Consider the following 19,571-nt stretch of genomic DNA (forward strand, 5'->3'; position numbering starts at 1 on the left):
TGGTTGTACTTACAAAATCCCACATCCAGCCATTATCATCCTTCTCTATAGCTACTACCTTCTCGTTCAAACCACTCTCATCTCTCCCTTGAACTGTTATAAAAGCCTAATTGGTTTCCTGCTGTTGCTTCCATTCCCGTTCCCCACAAAGCAGCCAGATTGATCCACTTAATACTTCAGCTTGTGTTTCACCCCTGCTCAACACCATCTAAAGACTGCCTAATCACACACAAAGTAAAATCCAAAGCACCGAAAGCAATCTGCTCCTTGCCTGCATCTCCTCTTTTACTCTGGCTATGGCTACACTGACCTTGCTCTCCTCAAATACGCTAAAGACCTAACCCTGCTTCAGGAGTTTGCACCTGCTGTTCCCTCGGTATGGATCAGTTTTCCTCCCGACAGCTGCTTGGTTTGCTCCCCACCTCATTCAGATCTCTGCTCAAATATCTCAGATCCTCCCTAATCACTCCAAAGTATCACCTCCTCCCACCCAGTCACAAACAGAATCATTTCTGAGCACATCTTATACCTCAGACATGGCGCTAGTCTTAGTGAAGCCACACTTTTTCAGCTTTACCCTCATTCTAAGTTCCACCCTTCCTAATGCTCAGCAATTTAGCTATCTCAAGGGTAAATGATGTATAATTTCAATCATTCCCTAAGTAATCCTAATTTTTTCTTTAGTAATCATAATTCTTATATATTACTCTTAAGCAGTGCTTAGAGTTAGAAATAGCTTGTATCAGAAAGTATTTTCCGAGGTTCCCGTTGTGGTGCAGTGGTTAACGAATCCGACTAGGAACCACGAGGTTGCGGGTTCGATCCCTGCCCTTGCTCAGTGGGTTAACGATCCGGTGTTGCTGTGAGCTGTGGTGTAGGTCGCAGACGAGGCTAGGATCCTGCGTTGCTGTGGCTGGGGTGTAGGCCGGTGGCTGCAGCTCCGATTGGACCCCTAGCCTGGAAACCTCCATATGCCACGGGAGCAGCCCAAGAAAAGACCAAAAAAAAAAAAAGTATTTTCCAAAAGAACTTGCTTATCTTTTAGATATCTAAAATAACCTCTAAATACATTCATAATATATTTTCACTATATTTGCCCAGATCTGATTTGAACAATAGTTTCCATTTCCTTTCTCCATATGCCCTAGCTTAAACTTAACCTGCCTTATCCCTTTCCTCTCTGTATGAAATTGAGCCATATATCAACTGGTTACCAACTTCTGTGAGTCTGCATTCTAATGTCTCATTCCTCTGTGCCCCTCCATTCCTACTGCCACTGCCCCTTGTCAATAAGACAAAATTGGATACATTAGACATTGGAAAATTAGCAGTGGTTGGTGATTCTGGGAAAAATAAGATCATTTTCTACACTCCTTTAAACCTGTTTTTATTATCCACGCACTTCCCTGAAGCAGGTGAAACTTAAATGGAGGTGGGGGGTTTGTTTGAGCTTATATTTGTTTTTGCTTGTTAGGGCTTAAGACCTTTATTGATTTTTTTATTTTATTTTATTTTATTTTATTTTTAAATGATTTTTATTTTTTCCATTATAGCTGGCTCACAGAGTCCTTTACTGAAACTTAATATACATCTAGAAAAGTGCACACATCTTAAGTATGCAGCTCAGTTTTCACAAGCGGAACACATTCCATGTAACCAGCACCAAGAATAAGAAACAGAACATCACCAGTACTTCTGAACCCCCTTCAGGCTCCCGTCCAGTCACTACCCTCCAAGGGTAACTGCTCTCCCAACTGCTAACAATGCTGACCAGTTTGATCTTAACAGAGTTTTTCAAGTAAGTGGGAAAAGCTTAGATGGGGAAATATTTGAGGAAAAGCGTACCTTAGACACCTGAAAGGAAAATGAAAAATTGGTAAGGAGAGGTCTAAACCATCTACAAAGAAAGAGGAAGAGAAGAAGGGAAGAGGAAGAGAGAAAGCAGAAGTTTTAAGAGAAAGAATCTGGTTCTACCTGGTTGGCTGCCCAAGGAACCCTGGCCCCACCCACAGCATATGGAAGTTCCCGGCCAGGGATGTACACCAGCCACAGCTGTGGCAACCATCGTGCCAGGCCAGGGATCGAACTGCCAAGCTGCTGCAGTTAGATTCTTAACCCACTGTTCCACAGTGGGAACTCCCTACAGGGATCTTCTTAGGCTTTCCTTCTCCTCTCTCCCGGTCAGCCTCCCACCTCCTCCTACCCACCCCCACTCCAGTGAAGTGATTTTAATATGGAAAGCCCTCTGCTCCAACCCTGCCTCATGAGATTTTAAGAGACACATTTCATTCCATTCATGATCCATTCTTTTGGGTTAAAATTGCCCTTTTTTTGGCTGAGTACTTTTGAAATACAAATACTACAACAAAGAGTTAAGCTGCTATCAGTGGCTGACATGCAACAGGTGCTATGTAAATTTTCTTCTTTCTCTTGTTGTGATTTTTCTAGGGCCTTCCCTGGGTTAATATTTCACAGTATAACTATTAATTAAAGTTGGTCTGATTACTTAATCCTTTTTTCTTTTTTTGCTTTTTAGGGCCACTCCCGTGGTATATGGAGGTTCCCAGGCTAGGGGTCAAATCGCATCTGCGACCTACACCACAGCTCACTGGATCCCCAACCCACTGAGCAAACCCAGGGATCACACCTGCCACCTCATGCTTCCTAGTTGGATTCGTCTCTGCTGAGCCATGACAGGAAGTCCTAATCCAATTTTAAAATGGCAACTGATAATATTGATTAGGTATCTTCTGGGTAATATATTTGCACTTTAACCAGGAACTTCAATGCAATGTAAGGCAGAGGTGAGATATTTATGAGAGGAGAGGCTTTTCTGTTCTCAGGGGGGAAATTATTTTTAAAAACATTGAAATGGGTATTGTGTAGTCTCTGGTGTATTAGTCTTAGTCTCTGACATAATCTGATCTATGCTTTTCATTGTCTTTGAGCAAAATTTGTTTTACAAATTGTAAGCTGAGAAAACTGATGGCAATGCAAATGATTCTTATACAAAAAGAGACAAATGAATTTTGGCCAGTGAGATACAATCTCCACCCTGGGTAAAAAGATAACTCCAAATATAATATTTGATGCCCTAGGAGTTCCCGTTGTTGCACAGCAGAAATGAATCCAACTAGTATCCTCGAGGATGTGGGTTCGATCCCTGGCCTCACTGAGTGGGTAAAGGATCCAGCAAGCTCTCGTGTAGGTCACAGATGCAGCTCGGATCCCAAGTTGCTGTGGCTGTGGTGTAGGCCAGCAGCTGTATCTCCGATTTGATCCCTAGCCTGGGAATTTCCACGTGCCTCAGGTATGGCCCTAAAAATAAGAAGAAAGGATGCCCTGTAGGTATCAGCCAATTTTACACCTATTAGAAATTACAGCATTCTTAATTGCCTATATGTGTGTCTATCTTCCCATTCTCTTTTAAACCAGTTTGAGATCTTAGTAGTTCCCTCATTTGTATGAGTTATGATTTTACTTTTTTCAAAATTATCTTCAACACTGTGTTATTCTGATCGTGTAGCTATTTTCATTAGGCTACACATAAGACCAGCCCTGAGAGTATAAATTTGTAAAAGAGGCAAGGAGAGGATAAAGCTTGGTTAACTTCCTGGTATTCTCAGTCTGGTCCATCAGAGGGTGCTAATGGCAAATGCCTTAAACCCAGATACTTCAGTTTCACTTGTTTTCATGGCCATTCTTCTGGCCAGTCTTACTTAAGCATTGACGAATTCTACAATGTTATTCCCAGATATCTTTCTCTTATACTCTGAAAAGATTTAGATCTTGCCCTGAAAAATTCAGACATAAGCAAGAAAAAAGACCGAAAGACTAGGAATAAAGACGTAAGAAGTTCAAGTCCTCTTCTCTCCTTACTTTCTCCCCCCTCCGATCCACTCTACTCTGCTTAAGGATCCTGCATTGCTGTAGCTTCTGCCTGCTGGATCTGATCCCTAGCCCACGAATGCCATATGCTGTGGAGCTGCCAAGAAAGAAAGAAAAAGAAAGTCTTGCTTGGATTACCACAATCTAGAATCTCCCTCTCCACTCAATCCAATCTCCACATGGCTACCACAGTTACAGCTTTCTGAATCCCACATCATTTCTCTGCTGAAAATCAGAGATTCCCCCTTTGTTTTCATGAAACCCCAACACTTAAGCACGACTTACAAGTCTCCCCAGGATCCCAGCAACCTGAACAGCCTCATGTCTTGCTGCTCCGTAGGGGTTCCCAGATCAGGGAGCATTTTAGAAAATACAGATTTCCAGGCCCCAGCCCAGAGATGCTGACTTAACTGGGGTGAAAGACAGCTGAGGAAATCTGTATTTTAATAAAGTTCCCTGGGAAATTCCAATCAACTGAGTCTGAGAACCAAGGATCTAGTACTTGGAGTTTCTTATGGCTCATGTCTTTTCACATGAGGTTCCTTCTATCTCTAAAGGGCTTCTCCAACTCCTTTTTTTTTTTTTTTTCCCTTTGAGTATTCCTGTACTTCCTTTAAATGTTACTTCATCCAAGAAGCTGCTTTTAACAGTCTTCTCTAGCGTGAACTGCCGTTATCCCTTATCTCCTTACTCTTGTGTGAATAACTTGAAGGCAGGGACTGACTTTTATCTTTCTTCCATCCAGGGTGCCTGAAACTGAGCAGGACCTGCAGGCCCTTCCCAAAGACAGATTCCACTGCGTCGCTCGCCTCTTGTTTGTAGAAAAGCTTTAGCCTCCTAAGCCTTCTCCTCATTCCAAAGAGCAAATTTAACCAAGAGAAGTGAGAAAAGTCAGAAACGAAGGAAATCTGGAGTTCCCATTGTGGCTCAGTGGCTAACGAACCCGACTGGCATCCATGAGGATGCGGGCTCGGTCCCTGGTCTCGCCAGTGGGTTAAGGATCCGGTGTTGCCATGAGCTATGATGTAGGTCACAGACTCGGCTCGGATCCTGAGTTTCTGTAGGCAGGCAGTTGTAGCTCCGATTTGACCCCTAGCCTGGGAACTTCCATATGCCTCAGGTGCGGCCCTAAAAAGACAAAAAAGTAATTAAAAAAAAAAGAAATCTGTCAAGAAAGACAAAATAATAATAGTTTAGCCATAAAACAAAGTCAAGGACCTTTAGTTCTTCCTCAAGGGCTATGGATAATATCCTGAGCCATATCCATGAGTTATTTTGCAGATACTAAAACCTCCACTAGGGGGAGAAAGTTAACTGCATGCTGACCACCTACACCCAGACTTCAGACCAGTTGGAACCAAGTTAATGACTGAGACTCTAGAAACTTCACCTTGTTACCTCACCATCACCAGTTAGAGAATTGTGTACAAGCTAATCACACAATGTATGACCCTCTCCCTTGCACTGGCTTTAAAACTCTTCTCTGAAAACCGTGGGGGTTGGGGGGGGGGGCCCTTCTGGTCTTTTGAACACTAGCTACCCACTTCTTGTGTTTGGTGCCCTGCAGTAAACACTGTACTGGAGTTCCCATCATGGCTCAGCAGTAAGGAACCTAAGATCCATGAGGATCGGGTTTGATCCCAGGCCTCGCTCAGTGGGTTAAGGATCCGGTGTTGTTGTGAGCTGTGGTGTAGGTCGCAGACAAGGCTCAGATCCCAGGTTGCTGTGGCTGTGGTGCAGGCCAGTAGCTACAGCTCGGATTTGACCCCTAGCCTGGGAACCTCCATATGCTGTGGGTGCGGCCCTCAAAAGACAAAAAAAAAAAAAAAGACAAAAATAAATATATACTGTAGTTTCCTTCACCACAACCCAGCGTCAGTAGATTGCCTTTGCTGTGTATCCGAAAAGTAGAGCCAAGTTTGGTTCAGTAACATCCCCAGCACAATACGTAATATATAATGAGTCCTTGATGAAATTTGTTAGATGAAAGAGGAGATTGCTGGGCTAGTAGGATCTCACTCCCTCTAGAAACTCTTGCTATAGTTTCTTTCTCCTAGTCAGGGGTCAGTCACCCTCTAACCTTTCATAAGATAGGATGATCCTCTATTGTCTTCCTTTCCTACCCCTTCCTGCTAATCTCCAGCTTTCCTATTCATCCTCATGGTCCCAGTTTACGTTCTATCACAGCTCAGCCAGAAATGACCTTTGAAACTTAGAAATACAACTCATTGGGTAAATGTCACACATTACCTAGTATTGTAGTTAGTTCTACAGTGTGATACCTTAAATACTTAAGTACACGTGTCAGTGACCTCTAGCTCATTCCCAACATATGGGTCACAGTCACCCTGTCCTAACCACCTTCCTATCATGCTCTGGGACTTCAAATTTTGTGACTTCACATTTACCTGATTATATTAACAGCAACCACTATGGCCATATCTGGCACCAATTATTATAGGCTAGAGCACATCATAATGTCTCCACTGTCCTAGATACAGACTAAAATTTCCCTCCAACTTTCTATTCTTCCGCCTCTCTCAGCCATTTCCCCCAAATCTGACCATCTATCTTTTGACCAGTTCTTCAACTCCTTTCTATTCCTCCCAGTTCATCAGTTTCATTGTCTTTTTTTTTTTTTTTTTTTTTTTTGTCTTTTTTAGGGCTGCACCCACGGCATATGGAGGTTCTTGGGCTAGGGGTCTAATCGGAGCTGTAGCTGCTGGCCTAAGCCACAGCCACAAGAGCGCAGGATCCGAGCCATGTCTTCCACCTACACCACAGCTCACGGCCATGCTGGATCCTTAACCCACTGAATGAGGCCAGGGATTGAACCCACAACCTCATGGTTCCTAGTCGGATTCGTTAAGCACTGAGCCACGACGGGAACTCCCATTCTGTCTTTCTTAAAGAACCTAGATGCCACTGTCAGCTATCTCAACAAACTGGCAAACCACTTTAGACTTCCTCATTGTCTCCTGCCCCTGTCCCTTCTTTACCAGTCCTTTGTCCTGGTTAACTCAGGCTGTCTGTTTTCTCCATCCCAAGGCAGCCAGGAGTTACTGACCAAATTCACAAAGCTGTGCTGACTGGGACTACTATACATTCCTTCGTATCTGATCTCAGGTAGATCTTTCTTGTTATTCTGCATTATTGCCCCCCTTTTTTCCTTTGGCCTCACGGTGGCATGTGGAAGATCCAGGCCCAGTGATCTAACCTAACCCGTGCCACAGATGCGACCTCAGCCACAGCAGGGACAACACCAGGTCTACGCAGAAATTCCTGGGCCAGGAATCAAAACATGCCACAGCAGCGATCTGAGAGCCATAGTAGTGACAACACCAGATCCTTTAACCACTAAGCCACTGGGGAACTCCTCATTGCCCTTTTCTCTAGCACTGTTTCCACCTCCATTTTTCTTAGATCCTCCATCCCACCCATCATCCTTTTTTTTTTTTTTAGGGCCACACTCTTGTGGCATACAGAGGTTCTCAGGCTAGGGGTCAAATCAGAGCTGTAGCTGTTGGCCTACACCACAGCCACAGCAATGCTAGATCCAAGCCATGTCTACGATCTACACCACAGCTCACGGCAACACCAGATTTTTAACCCACTGGTCAGGGCCAGGGATCCAACCTGTTTCCTCAAGGATGCTAGTCAGATTCGTTTTCCGCTGAGCCACAAAGGGAATTCCCCATCATCTTTTCTATTCTCAAAAGATCAACCTCAGAAAAGCAAGTCCATTCAACGTCACTTCCCTAAATGTCTAGCTGTTTCCAAGTCTCTCTGTACATTTCCCCTCCCATTCTCCCTTTTCAGTTGTCAGAGCCAACCTGTCTGCCTCTCCCCTTGATCTAATGATCTCCTCTAAAACTTACATCCTCTTTTTTTTTTTTTTTTTTTTGTCTTTTTGCCTTTTCTAGGGCCACTCCCATGCCACACCTGTGGCATATGGAGGTTCCCAGGCTAAGGATTGAATTGGAGCTGTAGCCACCAGCCTACACCACAGCCATAGCAACACGGGACCCGAGCCCCATCTGCAAGCTACACCACAGCTCATGGCAACACTGGATCCTTAACCCACTGAGCAAGGCCAGGGATCGAACCTGCAACCTGATGGTTCCTAGTCAGATTTGTTAACCACTGAGCCAGGACGGGAACTCCCTAAAACTTACATTCTTTATCTCCTCTTTAAAGTAGATAATTACATTTTTAATTTTTCTCTCTCAACTTGTCCCTTCCCCTTTTCATGCTTGAGCCTTGCCTACTCTCCAAAAAAGAAAGTCCTCTGCTGCTCTTCTTCAACTGGTTATCCTTATTCCTTTCTGTGCTTTATTGTTATATCGCTATCACCATATTTACATTTATGTGAAGAAGCCTAAATTTTATTCACATTTGGCTTCTTTTTTTTTTTTTTTTTTTTCCTTTTTAGGGCCACACCTGCACACATATGGAAGTTCCCAGGCTAGGAGTTGAATAGAAGTTGCAGCTGGCAGCTTACGCCACAGCCACAGCAATGCCAGATCTGAGCCACATCCTCGACCTACACTGCGGCTTGCAGCAATGCTGGATCCTTAACCCACTGATAAAACCCACATCCTCATGGATAATAGCCAGGTTTTTAATCCCTGAACCAAAACGGGAACTCCCACATTTGGCTTCTACTTTTATCCCAAACTCCAGATCTGTATTTCCTAGAAGTCTAAAATTTCGGTTGTAGAAATCTCAGAGGTCATTTATCCTAAATCTTCAGTGCCTGGATATCGCCACCAAATGGCTCACTGGCTTTTAAAAAGTCAATGTTTTCAAAATTGAACACCTCATTTTCGTCTGCTTCCAATTCCATTTCCAACTTGACTTCTATTTTTAAGTTCATTGTTTCTACACCTTAAGGCACATGGCCTCCTCAGCCCCTATGTTCAATCATCTGCTAACCTAGTAGATTCCATTGCCGTAGACTCTCTCAATTAGGTTTATTGTTTTCTATTCTAAACTACCATGTTTCTAGTTTAAATCCTATCTCCCACTTAAGAGTATCACAATGGACTCCTGGCTGGACTGTCTAGTATCTCTCTACCTAGAATTCTAAATGATTTTTATTCATTACCACTAGGTTAATCTTCCTAATGAACTGTTCTGATCTGCGATCTCTGGTCTAAAACCCTGAAATCTCTCTCCTGTTTTATTAAATTATTCACTTATTTTTTGTTTTGTTTTTCATTTTTTATTTTTAGGGCCATACCTGCAGCATATGGAAATTCCCCAGGCTAGGGGTTGAATCAGAGCTATAGCTGCCAGCCTACACCACAGCCACAGCAACTCAGGATCCATGCTGCATCTGTGACCTATACCAAAGCTCATGGCAACACAGGAACCTTAACCCTCTGAGTGAGGCCAGGGACTAGACCCTCGTCCGCGTGGATACTAGTCATGTTGGTTACCGCTGAGCCACAACGGGAATGCCGCCACTTCTTTATCCTGGCATTCAAAGCCCTCCAGGTTCTGGACTCAATTCTATTTTTTTGGCCTTCATGCTGACCCCATCACCTAGAATACCCTTTCTTCCTTCACCTTTACCTGGCAAACTTCTAAATTCTTTAAAGCTGTTCAAATACTCACCTCCATCACAAAGTTTTTTGTTTTTGTTTCTGTTTTGGCAGGGACTCTGAACCTTCCTTTGAACCCCTATACCACTTTTATTAACAGTTTTATTTTAATGCTGACCAGACTTTGCCTCATATGATAAAAGCTGTGTTTTCTATGCTTCTCAAACTTTTCCATTAGAAGTATATCTAATTATACAGAAAAAATGAACGGAAAGCCCCAGGGCTGTCACAATAGGCTGCCTGGAATATTAATTTTTTTTTAGGGCCACACCCACTGCCCACGGAACTTCCTATGCTAGGGGTTGGATCCGAGCTTTAGCTGCCAGCCTATGCCACAGCCACAGCAATGTGGGGTCTGAGCTATATCTGCGACCTACACCACAGATCACAGCAACCCCGGATCTTTAACCCACTGAGTGAGGCTAGGGATCGAACCCGCATCCTCATGGATCCTGGTCAGGTTTGTTACCACTGAGCCACAACAGGAACCCCAAAATTAAATTTTAATGTGAATTTTTCAGTGTTATTATTAGACTGTTTTAATACTTAAATATGCTTTTTGACCAACACTCTAGGAAGATATGTCTATTTAACCTCAAGGATTTAGGGTACACCTGGCACTCTGTGAAAAACCTAACCCTCCCCACATGCCCACTAAACTAAGCTTTCTAGAGCAGACACTGCCTTACTACATATGTATCCCCTGTAAAAACAATACAGTGCCATCTACAGATGCTAAAAAAATACGGTTGAACTCTGACCCAGGATAGGTTAGCAAGTGTTAACTGTATTTACTAAATGTTTACCATGTACCTAGACATTTGTTGTTTCAAAAGAAGCTTATTCTTCATGGGACGACCCTGAACAAGTAAAAAAAACTGTACATAAAAGTAAAACCACGGAATGTAAGCCATCTGTGTTCTGCAAGGCGACTCAGTCTCTCCACATGGCAAGTGACACACTGGAGTAGTGTGGAGTACCACTTTAAAGTCCACTCTGACCTCTAAATTAATTTCTGGAGATTGATCATTTTCTGCTAACACTGAGCAAAGTTTAATCCTCTTTAACTGACAATAAAAGGCTTACATCCTCTCGCCCTGCATTTTGAAGCCCAGCAAAGCCTACTGCGCGCGGGGCGGTGGAGCGGAGGAAGCCTGACCCCACCAGAGCAGCAAAAAAAAAAAAAAAAAAAAAAAAAAAAACCTAGCCGTACCGCCCCCTAACAGCCCCCACGGGTTTCCAATTGGTCCCTGTGGTTCATTCCCTTGGCAGATTGGCCTTCCAGCTTGCCCGTCGCTTCCACAGACCCCACATTTAGCTAGCAACTATTGGTAGATCGTTACGTCATTGCCCCATCTATCCTGCTCCCATTGGCTCGCACATGAAGGGGCGGTCATAACGTCACAGGCAAGAGCCGCCATTTTGACTGAGCAACCCTAGTGACAGGAGCCGAACAAGCCGCGCAGGTTGTCCCGTGTCCCCTCCCCCTTCCCTTCTCCAGTTGACTTCCCGGGTCCCCTACACTCCACAGTCCCGGCCCCGCCATGTCCCAGAAACAAGAAGAGAACCCTTCGGAGGAGACCGGCGAGGAGAAGCAGGTGAAATGGAGGGGGTGCGGGCGGGCAAGCTGGGCGACCGTGATGGGGCGGGAGACGATCTCCCACCGGTGCGGATTGGTCGCCATGGTCTCCGGCTCTGCAGGGGTTGGCCGCTTCTTGCGTCGTGCAGGGTGAGCCTCAACAAGGCCTGCTGCTTTGGCGCTGGTTAGTTGGGTGGCTTGTCATTCAGTGTTGTAACCTTTCTGATTGGCCAATGGGTCTTCGGCTCAGCCCTTTGGAGCTGTACTATAATTGGCCGAGCCTGGGCGCGGGGCGGGTGTTTGGAAAGACTCGGTGAATGAAAGGGGGCTGGTGGTCCCAGGATTCTGTGTGTTACTGGTTAGTAGGGGTAAAATGACCCAACATCTAGGCAGGGGCCCGCATTCTAAATCCTCAGAAGATACAGGTCGAGGGAAAGAAGTTTAAAAAGGACCACATTGGGAGAAGGGAGAAGCGGAATTATTATCATGGCTAGTTTAAGACAGCAACTTTCTCGAGAGACCTATTTTGACCACTGGGGATGGCCTGTTGCCCACCTTCAAAGAAGACCGAATAAGATTGAAGAGGACTAGGGCTCTGAACAGAATCACGGAGGTTAATCCTAGAAAAGACACCGAGACAGTAATGACAAAGAAAGACGCCACAATATTCTCCCCAGACTTCCAACTCAGGGGGACTTAGTTCACCCGCAGTTATGCGATGAAAACACGTCAACCTCTTTGGAGATTTGTATTTGACATAACATTTAGTATTGGACTCGGGGATTCATGATATATACCTGGTGTTGTATCTGCCAGTTTTCCAAGAGAAGTGAAAGTAAATCCATTTTAAAAAGAGCCACAGATTGGCTTCAAATCTTTTTTGAAAAGTCACTAAAGAAAAGGGCAGCAGGGCCCACGAAAAGTAAGAAGAGTAACAACGCAGTAAGAGCCCCTGCAAGCTAATTGGGCTCTTGGCATGTTACCCAAACTTCCATCACTTGCCCCACTAGGAAAGATGTTGATTTTTTAGCAAAGCTGGTGGGTAAATGCTAGTGGACCTACTGTATCATGATTTTCCTGAAGTTAAAAACTGTCATTTTAATCCGTTTACTTGTCACCTTCCTATGACAATGTTTATGGAATTGCTGAAGCAATGCTGTCTTGTTACTAAGGTGAAGATTTCTGGAGAAGGCCACAGAGTTATGCTCCTCCAAAGAGAGACTTTTCAGATAACCAGCTTAGAAGGGAACATCTCAGGAGAGTTATCCACTTTGATATCCCATTTGACCTGTATTACGTGTTAGGGACAGCCAAGGAACTTTCCTGTTCATCTTGTATCACCAGAAGCCCTGCTAGCTTTCTCTCTGTCTTTCCTAGCTTCATGTTGAATGAGCTATGACTCGCTCCTTGATTCAAGTATCGTGCTTATATATTACCTTTAACCCAGTACTCACAGGTCACTGGTGTGGTTCCTTGGGTGTAGTGTGAGAAGGAGCATATCTTTCTCTTCTCACAATACAGTCATCTTGGGCTTTAGGGATTTGAACAAAGGTTAGCTTCATTTAAAAATAGAGTGGAGATAGCATATTTACAAGTGGGTAGATCTCCAGGAAAAGGTAAGAGTATAAAAGTTATCAGTATTAGAAGCAGTTGCTTCTCAGTGTTTAATTTTATTGGCCCATTTGTTTCCTCCAGGACACGCAGGAGAAAGAAGGTATTCTCCCTGAGAGAGCCGAGGAGGCAAAGCTAAAGGCCAAATATCCAAGCCTAGGACAAAAGCCTGGAGGCTCCGACTTCCTCATGAAGAGGCTCCAGAAAGGGGTATGGGGCATAATATCTTACCCTCTTTGGAGCCACAGAAAGCCTTAGGGATGAGACCTATGGACGTTGTAGTGAATACTGATTTGGAGGTTTTGTTTGGGGGAAGTAGTAGAGAAGAATTAGAAACTTGGAAAAACAAGGCAGATACTGTAAATACCTGATAAGTTATCAGCTATCTTCTGATCTCCCCTGTAGGAAATTAGGGCTTAATGTAGGGGCATTTGGGCACAAGGTTGGGGGAGTGAGGAAAGGATGTTAGAGTCTGGAATGCTGACAGTTTCCAGACATTTGCCTGTTTAGATGGTGGGAGTTTTAGGACTACACATTTAGGATTTGAGCTAAATTTTAGGATGCACCATTTCAGAAAAAGATCAGACCATCTGTCCTGCAGATTTCCTCAACTTGATATGAATAGCAGATTTCTTCAGACATTTGAAGAGATTTATTTTTCCTGTCCAGTGTGGTCCTTCTCACCAAGGGAGAATCTTACCCTCATAGCCATCTAGCTCCTGATCAGGTTTCTCAGTCCCCAGACGTACCTAAAGCTGACTAAGGGATCGTAAGTCATTAACCTGGAGGGTGTTTCTCCGTGAGGATGAAATGGAGAGGGAAACAGATCCCTGTGGAGAATCCCAGTTATTGTGTCTTAGTCACAGATGATAATGTGATGCTGATTTGCTGCTTACCTTGCTGTCGGCAAGGCAGGCGTGGGCAGGCTGTCACAGCCATGGAACATGTGTGGGAGTGGTAGGAGTCAGAGGAAAGTACATTATCCTCATGAACAAGCCCAGTTTCTATTCATAGTCTGAGAGAATAATTTTTAATTTTGAGGTTTAGTTTGAGACTGATCTGCTGATAGCCCCAGATCGACCCTTCTATGTATGTTACTCATTTCTGCTCCCACAACACCAAGCCCACTAGAGGCTAATAGGTCCTCAGTAAGCCTTTATGAATAGTCAGTAATTTGGTTGAACCTTCCTGTACTCGTGGGGCTACAAAGGATGTAGGAGCTGTCTCTTAACTCCAAAAATATGTACTCTAGCTGGGAAATTGCTTATATACCTGAGAAAGAACACGATGGGGAGAAGACAGGTGTTTGTAATTAATGCTAAGCTATGTATGTATGAGGTAAATAAAGACTTGAAAGGAGTCCCCTCATGACTCAGTGGGTTAAGGATCTGGCGTTGTCACCGCTGTGGCTCTCGTTACTGCAGGTTTGATCTCTGACCCAGGGGACTTCCACATGCCACAGGTGCAGCCAAAAAATCAAAAAAAAAAAAAGATTTGAAAGATCTGAGTGTAGATGAAGGTTTATAATGGATACGAGTCTCCTTGCTTTTGAGGAAGACCAGCGTGCCTCACTCACCTAAACCTCCCTCTTGTCTCTTAGCAAAAGTACTTTGACTCAGGAGACTACAACATGGCCAAAGCCAAGATGAAGAATAAGCAGCTGCCAAGTGCAGGACCAGACAAGAACCTGGTGACTGGTGACCACATCCCCACCCCACAGGATCTGCCCCAGAGAAAGTCCTCGCTCGTCACCAGCAAGCTTGCGGGGTAACCTGGGCCCCCTTCTCCTCCCCTTCCTCACCCACTGGACTTCTATATGTCATAGGCAGGGATGGAATGGGCACCTAGTTCTGTCTTCTCAGCTGGCTAGCCAGAAATGACTGGGAGTCTTCTGGGGGCTGCTGAGAAGGTAATGTGGGCTGAAGAGGGGCTCTGAGTTCACTTCTTTGGTTAAATTGGGATTTCCACACCCTCTCTATTGCCCAGGTAGGAGTTCAGAAATAGGACACTAGGCTTGGATAATGCTGCAGACTCTTTTTCTTTTGTATGAAAAGCTGGGGAGATGAGAGTTCTCGTTTTGGAAGAGAATATCCCAAAATTGGTTAGGCTCAGCCTTGGGAATAATACAACAGGTTTAACATCCCAAGCCTAACCTGACATGGTTGGGAAAGGTAGATTGAATGAGATCTGTTTTCTGTGCTTCTAAGTGTTTTGTGTATTGGGCTGCTGTTGCTTCATGTGTTCATTATGGCAGGTTTAATGAATCCTCAAAAAGAAAAACTGGTTTGCTTGCCTAAAACTGTAATGCCCACTTAACCTCCTTCACTCAGTCAGTGTCTTTTATGGTTTACCCTGGCTCTTAAATAATGTAAAGATTTGAGAATGTTATTCACATAAAATGGGCACCTTCTCTCTCTCCCTTCCAGCATGTTGCTTTTGAAACTATCATGTGATAATGGAAAGAGCCCTGAGTTAGGAGTCAAGATATCTGGGTTCTGGTTCCACTCAGTCTAGGCAGAACCGACATGTAACCTTGGTCAAATAATTTAACCTCTCTGGATTTCTATTTCCTCCTCTGTAAAATAGAGTTGAATTTAGATAAGTTGATTCTGATTCTGAAGTCCTGCAAAACTCTTGTGAGGAGGGCCCATGGGTGAGCCTACAGAGGGGAACCATTTGAAGACGACATGGGAAGAGAAGTTGGGGTTTGGGGGTTATAAATTCAAGCAGGAGGGTCTTATAAGTGTCATGGTCTTGATCAAGAAAAAAAATTCTGAGAAGCCAGCCATGAAAGCTTCTTGCCTCTGCCCCCACCTGCTTTCCTGGCCTACAGTCTAGGCCCTTGCTGCTAAAAAGCTGCTCTGGCAGCCAAGCTATGGCCTGAAGAAACATGCTCAGTCATGCCCATGTGGAGTCCCACATTTTAGATGTTACCAGCTGCCAGGTGTATTGTTAGGGAGACAAGAAAAGGGATAAACTGAGCAAGGCTTCGGGGCTTAGTGATACTGCAGTAAGGCTGGAGCAGCAGGTTCTCAGGAGATGACTCACCTCGGAGGAAGCGGGGAAAGGTGGTTAGGGAGAAAGAGAAGGAAAACTGAGAAATCTCTGCCCTCCTAGAGCTCAGTAACCTCGCTCCTGGGCACTGAGAAGTAGCAGTGCTGATCTTGAACCAGGTGGAGGAAAGGGGTTGCAGGTGGCCAGCATCCTCAATCTAGTTTTCCCTGGCTTGGCCGACTGACTGAATGTGGCCTGCTAGTTATAGGCAGAGTGCGCCAGGGTAAGAACTGGCTGTTGAAGAGAGGAAGCTTCTGTAATCCTCTCTTGCCTTCTCACCTCACCAATTCTGATATGCCACACATCTGGCCCAATGAGAATGCCTGATGAACTTGCTGATGCTCCTTTGGGGAGATGGAGTGTGTCTGTACGTCTTTCCTGACCAGCCATTCACTTCTCAGGCCATCTTTCAGATTGGATAGGAAAAAGTTGGTGAGGGAGGAATGGAGAGAGCAGGATCCAATGATTCCCTGGCTCCCAAACTCCTTGACTGTCCCTTGTAATTGTATATAATTTTTGTGTTTCTTGCTCCATTTGCTCATACTGTCTTCCTTAGTCTAAGGTCCATGTGGGAAGGGGAGATGCTGAACATCCTTGTATAGTTTCCTCAACTGTCCCAGACATGTTGTACATAGATATGTCATGTTATTATATATATAAATATATATATAATTTTGTACGTTTTCTTCATCTCCGATCTTCTCGAATTTTGTATTCTTTTCTTTTCTGTCTGTGCTCCTTTCTCTATTGGTCAGTTTGAATCCTCAAGACTGAGGTCACAGTGAGTTTGGTTTTTAGAAAGGAATAGAAGAAAAAGAGAAATCAGAAAAACTGTTGGTCTCTCTCTCCACCTGGTCATCTTCAGTGATAAGAAAACAAAGAAACTAGCTACAATCTGTATGCCACCTGTTTTCACAGTGTGAAGTCCATAGCTTCCATGGCAAAGAAGGGTCATTTCAAAATCCAAATCTAAATTGCTTTGATTAAACCAGATTATTGTGAGTTCCCCAGTGGTCTAGTGGTTAGGACACAGCACTTTCACCACTGCACCCCAGGTTCAATTCATGGTCTGAGAACTGAGATCCTACATCAAGCTATACCCCATGGCCAAAAACAAAAACAAAAAACCTAGGAGTTCCCGATGTAGCATATAGGTTAAGAATCCAACTGCAGCAGCTAAGGTCGCTACAGAGGTTTGGGTTTGATCCCCAGCCCCACACGGTAGGTTAAAGGATTTGGCATTGTTGCAGCTGCAGCATAGGTCACAGCTGCAGCTCAGATTCAGTCCCTGGCCTGGGAACTTCCATATGCTGTGTGTGTGGCCATAAAAAACAAAAACCTGGATTATTAAGTCCAATCAAAACAACGTGTATGGGAGTTCCCATTGTGGCACAGCGATAACGAATCTGACTAGTATCCATGAGAATGTGGGTTCAACCCCTGGCCTCACTCAGTGGGTTAAGGATCCAGCACTGCCATGAGCTATGGTGTAGGTGGCAGACATGGCTTGGATCTGGTGTTGCCAAGGCTGTGGGGTAGGCCGGCAGCTGCAGCTCTGACTCAAACCCTAGCCTGGGAACTTCCGTGTGCTGAGGGTGCGGCCCTAAAAAGCAAAACAAAAAACAACAACAACAGGTATTGTCTGGCCCTGACCCCCATGCAGTTACCACTCATCCCCTCATCGCTGTGTGCCCCTGGGCTGCCTCCATTGCTGCAAGTGGCTTTTGCAGCGCCTCTGAAACCAGGCCTGCTCTGAGCCAGGCAGCTTATACCCCCGTAAACCACCACTAACTTTGATTTTTGTCTGAAGAGATTTTGTTTCTGTCTTTGTTTTCATGGGTATCTCCAAAAAGAGAACACTTTGTTTTATAGATAGGAAAAGACGGAAATTCTCTTTCTTTTTTTTTCTTGACAACGTTCTTTGGATAGGATTAAGGCTTGTGCCATGTAGCCCTAATGATTAAGTGCGAAAGAGTGATGGGATAGAGACTGGGATGGAACTTAGGGTTTTTTCCCTTATTACTTGACAGTGTTTTCTTTTTCTTCTTCTGTGTTCGTCCACAGTGGCCAAGTTGAATGATGCTGCCCGGGGCTCCGCCAGATCCTGAGACGCTGCCCCCCTGGGTCCTGTGCTGGCTCCTGCCCCTCCCTGCTTTTGCAGCCAGGGGTCAGGAGGTGGCTCGGGTGCGGGCTGGAGAGGCAGAAGCCCCTGCCCGTCGGTGTCCCAGCGCATGGAGCCCCTTGGGCTGAGCACCAAGACCTTGAACCTTTTTTGTTTCTCCTTTTTTTTCCAAATAATTGTTGGGAGAAATTTCAGTGAAATCTTGGGGGTGGGGGAGGGTTGAGAGGGTGGAGTGGGAGATTTGGGAGAATATGAATTAGGGCTTGGAGCTGATAAAAAGGCATTCCTGACTATCCTCCTTCTTAACCAAGTGACTGGTGTGGGGTGGTTAGGAGGGGGAGGAAGTGAAATGGACGAAGGATGGGTTCTGGTTCAGCTCTGTGGAAGAATGCCTTGTTTGCTTAGATGTAGCTGGGGACCTGGTGTCAGAAAAAAGAAACTGTCCATCTAAATTTGAAAGATGCAAACAGCTTCTCTGGTTCTGCAGAGCAAGATGAACACTTGATGTTAAATGTTCTTAAAAAAAGAAAAAGTTCTGTCCTTGAAATAGATTGGCTGTGGGAAGAAGGGCAGTGAGGGTCGGGGAAGGGGGCCATGAGCGTGGGGAGCCCCACAGAGCCCAGGGGACTTTTTCAGTATGTGAAATAAAAAACAAACAAACAAAAAGAAGACCCACGAAAAAACCCAACCCAGAAATACTCTGAAGCAGTTGGTGTGTTTTATTGGGGTTTGGGAAAAGGGAAGAAAATAAATAAGACTGAAGACACCTTTCGGGGGAGAAGCTGGTGTGGGTCTCTGAGTTTCTAAGGGACAGGGGCCCTTCATGTGGGATGTTTGGGTTGCCCATTTCCATCATTTAGGGGAAAGGGAGCAGGGGTGTTGGCATATAGACCAGGACTTTCTCTGACTTTCATCCATGCTGTTGTTTCTAAAGCTAATGCAGAAGATGGAGCGATCTCAGGTTTTGACTCACAAAATGAGATATTTGAGGTATTTGATCTAAATGGTTTATTGACACCTAAAGCTTAGTCGAGGCTAAACAAAAAAGGAAGCCCACTCTTTTCCCATTCAGTTTTCCATCACTTCACAAGATCCCAAGTCTATGAAGGACAGATGGGAGTTCTAGTAATAAACCAAAAGAAACTCACCCCTTTCTGCTTGTGGCCAGCAGGAGGCAGAGTCACTTCTTTCTTCATGATGTCCTAACCATTGCTGAAATCCTGCTACTGAAAGAAGTTTAAAACTACTTATGAACATAATATACAAAAGAAACATTACCAAGGAGAAATAAACTCACACTTGTCTCCTCTCACATTCAGACCAAACCTACCACGTGTAAAGATTGAAATTTGCCCAGGTTTGATTAGGAGAATTTATCATGGTATTTTCCCAAATGTGAGAGTATGCATCAAGAAAGAGAAACAAGGTCCAGAGAAATAGACATGCAAGAGAAATTTCCATCGCCTAGAGAGGGGGGAGTACTTCTAAACTAGAGAAGGAATGCTGTGGGAGTTCCCTGGTGGCTCAGATGGTTAAGGATCCAGCAATGTCACTGCTGTGGCACAGATTTGATCCTTGGCCCAGGAACTTCCACATGCTGCAGGTACAGCCAAAAAAAGAGAGAGAAGGAATGTTGTTTTCAGTATCTAACTTACTCTTTCTCTTTAATCAGAAACTTTCCAATAAGTTTTTAGCTCCTCAGGATGTTACT

The 19,571-nt window shown here is 44.6% G+C and overlaps 1 protein-coding gene across 1 annotated transcript; it reads left to right on the top strand.

Moving 5' to 3' along the window:
- The first annotated feature begins 10,897 nt into the window (after positions 1 to 10,897).
- ENSA (endosulfine alpha) lies at positions 10,898 to 18,556 on the top strand. The gene is made up of 4 exons (NM_214174.2): positions 10,898 to 11,092; positions 12,769 to 12,894; positions 14,285 to 14,451; positions 17,803 to 18,556. Exons 1-4 carry the CDS (start codon positions 11,039 to 11,041, stop codon positions 17,816 to 17,818), a joined length of 363 nt encoding a protein of 120 aa, NP_999339.2. The 5' UTR covers positions 10,898 to 11,038; the 3' UTR covers positions 17,819 to 18,556.
- Positions 18,557 to 19,571: the final 1,015 nt, after the last annotated feature.

The sequence above is a fragment of the Sus scrofa genome, chromosome 4 (genome assembly GCF_054392235.1).
Source record: "Sus scrofa isolate SSC_HxYL_T2T_F1_AM1 chromosome 4, Sscrofa_HxYL_maternal_Yorkshire_Landrace_v2.0, whole genome shotgun sequence".
Lineage (NCBI taxonomy): Eukaryota > Metazoa > Chordata > Mammalia > Artiodactyla > Suidae > Sus > Sus scrofa.